At 36.1% G+C, this 5000-nt stretch overlaps 1 protein-coding gene across 1 annotated transcript in view; it reads right to left on the minus strand.

Annotated features, from left to right (window-relative positions):
• The window catches only part of LOC144964647 (uncharacterized), a 15671-nt gene that overhangs the window by 10551 nt on the left and 120 nt on the right, over positions 1–5000 (minus strand). Inside the window, exon 1 of the mRNA XM_078899137.1 lies at positions 3357–5000. This exon is cut by the window's right edge and continues 120 nt beyond it. Within this exon, the coding sequence (XP_078755263.1) occupies positions 3357–4330 (974 nt within the window). The 5' untranslated portion in view covers positions 4331–5000. The remainder of the gene's footprint in view (positions 1–3356) is intronic.

A 5000-nucleotide genomic window follows, 5' to 3' on the forward strand; every position in this document is an offset into this window, starting at 1 on the left:
GGGTTACTTTAACCCCATGCCTATTTATTACATTTTTCTGAGACAAACTATAGGCATAGTAGTAACAAAGCTAATGTTTTTAGTGTTTATATGTTAATGATAATTGAATAAAACTATGCACATGCTCATTTTAATACAATTTTTTTTTTCCAATTTTGAAAAGTAGCAAAAATCTCTGGGATTGAGTGAGTTACCACTAACATAATATCGTTTTGAGACGATCGGTTGCGTATAATACGATATGGGACACACACAACGCAGCGCCAAATAAAACAAAGAACGCAATATTCTGTCCTTTTCCAATAAAATATCAGGAGAATGCGTTTGTCACAGATTATGTCCCTTAATTGTGTCCAAGCTATTATGAGGACAATTCTCATGTAAACATTATTGTTTAGCGCTTGATGGTTTCCACAAGTGGACAAAACTCACAAAAGTACACAAAAAGCCACAACACTATATTATATCAGTCCTGTTTAGATAAGTTTTTGTAAGTATTGTTTAGTCACTAATCAAGAGACAAAATTTGGTAAATAATGCATTCACTCAATAGTAACCTGTAATATGTAATTTATATCTTATAATAACAGTACAGTCGGGAGGGGGAGGGACGATGGCTCAGCTGGTAGAGCACTCACCTCTCAAGCAAAGGGACCCGTATCGATCTCGGGTACAGTCGAGACTTTTGTTTCTGACTGCCCTATTCCCAGTCCACCCAGCAGTGATTGGGTGACTGGGATTATCAGATCTGGCGGAAAGTACCTTGTGTTAGACTATTGTACGATCCAAATGGTAGCAAGGAATTGTTATTGCTCTTTTAGCGTTATAAGAAACGAAATCACCTCCATTTTAATAGACCTTATGGCTTAGAAGAACTACTTTTTTGTGCGGCTTGTTGTCTAGTGGTATGACACTCGCCTTTGGATCGGAAGGTCTAGGGTTCGAGTCCCACTCTGACCAGCGCATAGTTGAAATCTTGAAAAGGCTCTTTATTTACATTCTCTCACCTTATTCAAGTGTAAAGTGAGTAACTGGCCGATTCAGCGTTGTATCTGTCCGGGGAAAAAATGTCATATCGCCCAACAGGCGCCATGTCTCGTCCTGCATGTTAAGTGTTGCTGTTGGTTTGGGATCCCTTGTAAAGCGCTTTGAGTACGGTTGGTGGATATTGCTCTATATATATATATATATATATATATATATATATATATATATATATATATATAACCTTGAGTTTAGTTAAGTTTAGTCTAGTTTACTTTTTGACTTAGATACATCAAGTTTGTGACGTCAAAATGTCAAGGGTTAACTTCAACTACAAGTGTGATACAGTGATACTCTAATCCAGACCGGCCTACTAACTAGCAAAATTTCGTAGAACTACGAATTTTGGTGTCCTATTTGACATTTATATAAAGAGCTTTCATTCAATAAACTTCCTGAAAACAAAGTTTTGTTGTAGGAGCTAGTATATAAAGGAGTGGAAAGCATTAACTTGATGTATTTAAACAAAAATGGATAATTTTCAAGGGTAGTTATAGTGTCTACTATGTTATAATCCATGAAAACTGGGAATGCTCTAATGTCATTGTTTCAAAAATGTGACTCACCCGCATCGATATGGTTCTATGTCGGAATGAACTTGATGATAAAAAAAATAAAAAATAAAAAAAATGATCTGAATTAGGAAATTGAATTATGTTTTTGAAGATTGAGGGGGAAATAAACCTCCACCCAACTCCGCTTCCACCAATGGAACCAATTAGTTAAATTCAATTGTTACACTTAAAATTTCATGTTAATAATATATACCGCTTTGAGGTGACTGGTCTCGAATATCTTTGAATAAAAAAACAAAAACAAGATCAGATGTTTGAGTAGTAAAAATGTAGTCCCTGAGAGCCACTAGGTCCAAAGAACAGGAGTTGATCACGGTTTCTATAGCCTGAAACATACAATAACAATTGCTTGCTACCCTTTGGAAAGGACAGTAATCTATCACCAATTATTTTCCGCCAGATCTAACAGACCCAGCTACCCATCTGTATGGACTTTGGGAGTCAGAAAATAATCCCGATTTATCTTTAATCGATTTCGGTCCCTTTGCGAGTGCACTCTACCAATTGAACCATCTGGTCCCCCAAAATTGTTTGAGGGATAGAACTTTTAAAAATATTTCATTTTGTATTCTGGAATCCAAACTCAGTTTTCCATTGATCTGGAACACACCCGGAGTATTAAAACGCAATGGTGTAAGAATCGATTCTAGTATGAAAGTGTAAAATTGGTGAGCAGTCTCGAGTAATCGTGTAAGATAGAAATGTGAACAAGTGGGCATGAAACTGGAGTCTATCCAGTCGAGACAGCTCGTATTTTTAGATGATTTTCCCCCCAAAAATTATCTAGATATCTTCTGATACTGTTTCATACACCCTTTTTCAGAGTGTACGAATCCTGTAATTTATAACAATAGCAGGTTTGGCCAGCAGATGAAAGACCTGAGGTTTGGTCTCCAACCCAGGAAGATTGTTTTTTTAAATTTCCGAATCTTTATAGATGGCATGTGTTTAAGAGAAAAAATACTCCCCACTTCTACCCGCCATCAACACACAAATGAGAGCTAATAACTCTACTGGCGGTCTATAAACTATAACGAAGAGCTTAGTGACGCCACCTTCATTCAATATATATATCATTCACCCTCTTATATGATTATTAAAAATATTGACCTGTAAGTGGTCGTTTAAGGTCATAATAAAACATATGGAACCTGAGTTTATGACGATATCTACAGCGTTCAATAAAAAAAATAACAATTGCTTCGTTAGATGATGATTACAAAGTATTTTCTCCCAGATCTAACCAACTTAGTCTCTCAAATCACTGCTGGGTAGACAGTGCTGCCGTACTCTGAAAAAAAAATGTTTTAAAGATTTTGGCCAGGAAAACTCACCCTTCAAATTATATAAAGATGATCCCCATCTGGACAAAACCTGAGAGGGTGTGGGGAGGGGGTGGTAGCTAAACTGAATCGGAGGTAGATAACGGTCCCTCTGCTTGCTCTAGCAAATCAGCTATCGGGACTCTTGTCCTATTCTATAGTCTATTCTAAAATGTGACCCAGAGCCTAAAATCCGTATTATTTCGGAGTGACCCAGAAATCCAAAAGTGAATTTCCAATTAAAATTATCAGATTTATCAATTTGAAATTTTCTTCAAGTTGAGAAACTTAAGTTACTCGGCAATAAAATATAATATTTTCTATAAATTCAATTTTCGCTCAATAAACCAACTCAATTAATACCGATTTGAAGCGGAGGGTCACAAATTCTCATTTGATAAAGTTGATGCCATACCTTGGAGGTTCCATACGACACATATCTCGAGGCAAAACAGCTCCGTGGAAAGGACTGAGAGGTGAGACCAGGTCAACACCTGGAAGAATTCGAGGAGGTAGGCAATTTGCGTTGATAGCAGCTGCCGCTGTAGGAGTTGTCACTTTGCAAGAAGCAACAATTTCATTGCCGTTGATGCTCTGAAGTCTATGCGGAAATGGCAGAATGTGTGTCCTGTCTTCATCGTGGTCATCGTCACTGAGGACAGTGTGGTGGTCCATGTCTTTAGAGACATCATCGGAATCTTCTGATAATTCAACTGACGTTTTTGGAGAAGTTTGCCTATGGTGATTATCCGGAATAATAATATGGTTATTCTTGGTTTCGTTTAATATCCTGTCAATTCCGAATGAAAGTTTGGAGATTATGTTGGCCTTTGGTGATAAAACTGTTGGGCTACAGCTATCACTCTTATTGTCACTGTTATATTCATGATTTGGACTGTTTTTGATTTTTCTGCTGCCGCTGTCTGTGTTAACAATGGGAGAGGTAGATTGGGATCGATCATTGGGTATTTGAAGAAGCATGTGGGGCATGGATTGTAAAGGTTTTTGAGGTAGGGGATGGAGAATGGTTAAAGGTGGAACGGATGAAGTTGAAATAACATTGCATGGTAGACAGGAAGTTGTATTTGTTCTATAGTTGTGATAGACGCTAGGTCGACTTGGATTAGAAAGTCTTTCGCTTCCACCATGTGACGAATCCAGGTCTGAAAGATTCTGATCTTCGATATCGGATTCTTCTTCAACATCGATATTTTCATCGTCCGTTTCATTGTCTTGAGTTTTATCATCGCATATTTTGATGTCAGTATTTTCTTCATCATGGTCATCTTCGTCAAGAATGACCTCCTTTGATAAGGAAGTCCTTGATGGGTAAATACTGACTGTATTGTTATTTCTGTCGTTCAGCGGGCGTTCTGTTTCTGTAACCATATTGATTTGGCTTGAAAATATTATATTGTCCCAATATTATTTTCTTTTATATCAACCGATTTTAAATGCTTGAAACGAAGAAAAAACAACTAATAATAACATGTCAACGGTGTTATAGATCTGGTTATAAAGTGATTAATACTCAGAACAAAATTCAAATCTAATCTAATCCTCTGAAACAAGGTAAAGTGAAATAATCATTAAATTATTTATATTTCTTTCCTTTGAAAATGATGATTCATGAAAACACTTCTCAATTATTTTGAGGAAAAGGCATTTCAAGTTGTTGTCTTTTAAACTTTTGTTTTTACTCAATGAAGATCTAAAAACAACTCATATTCGTCTTTTAATGAGCATTAAAAATTTATAAAAATGGTTTTAATTCCTGTTTCTTTATATTTTACATGTACGAGTATTTCACACAATACATCGGTGTTATGATGAACGTGTAAAAACATATAAGATGAATGTTGTTTCCTTGAATTCCAAGCACTCCAGAGTCCGAGAAATCCAATTTTAATCCAATTCACCCAAACTCTAATAAAAACTCTAAAATGTCATGAAACCAATCGAACTATAAAAAAACCCAAACCCAACAGAATTTTGTCTTTTAAAACAACAACTGTGAAAACAGAATCATATATCTATTATGGCTTACAGACAAACCACT

This window comes from Berghia stephanieae, chromosome 2 (genome assembly GCF_034508935.2).
Source record: "Berghia stephanieae isolate SIO BIC M18660-M18661 chromosome 2, UCSD_Bste_1.3, whole genome shotgun sequence".
NCBI lineage: Eukaryota > Metazoa > Mollusca > Gastropoda > Nudibranchia > Aeolidiidae > Berghia > Berghia stephanieae.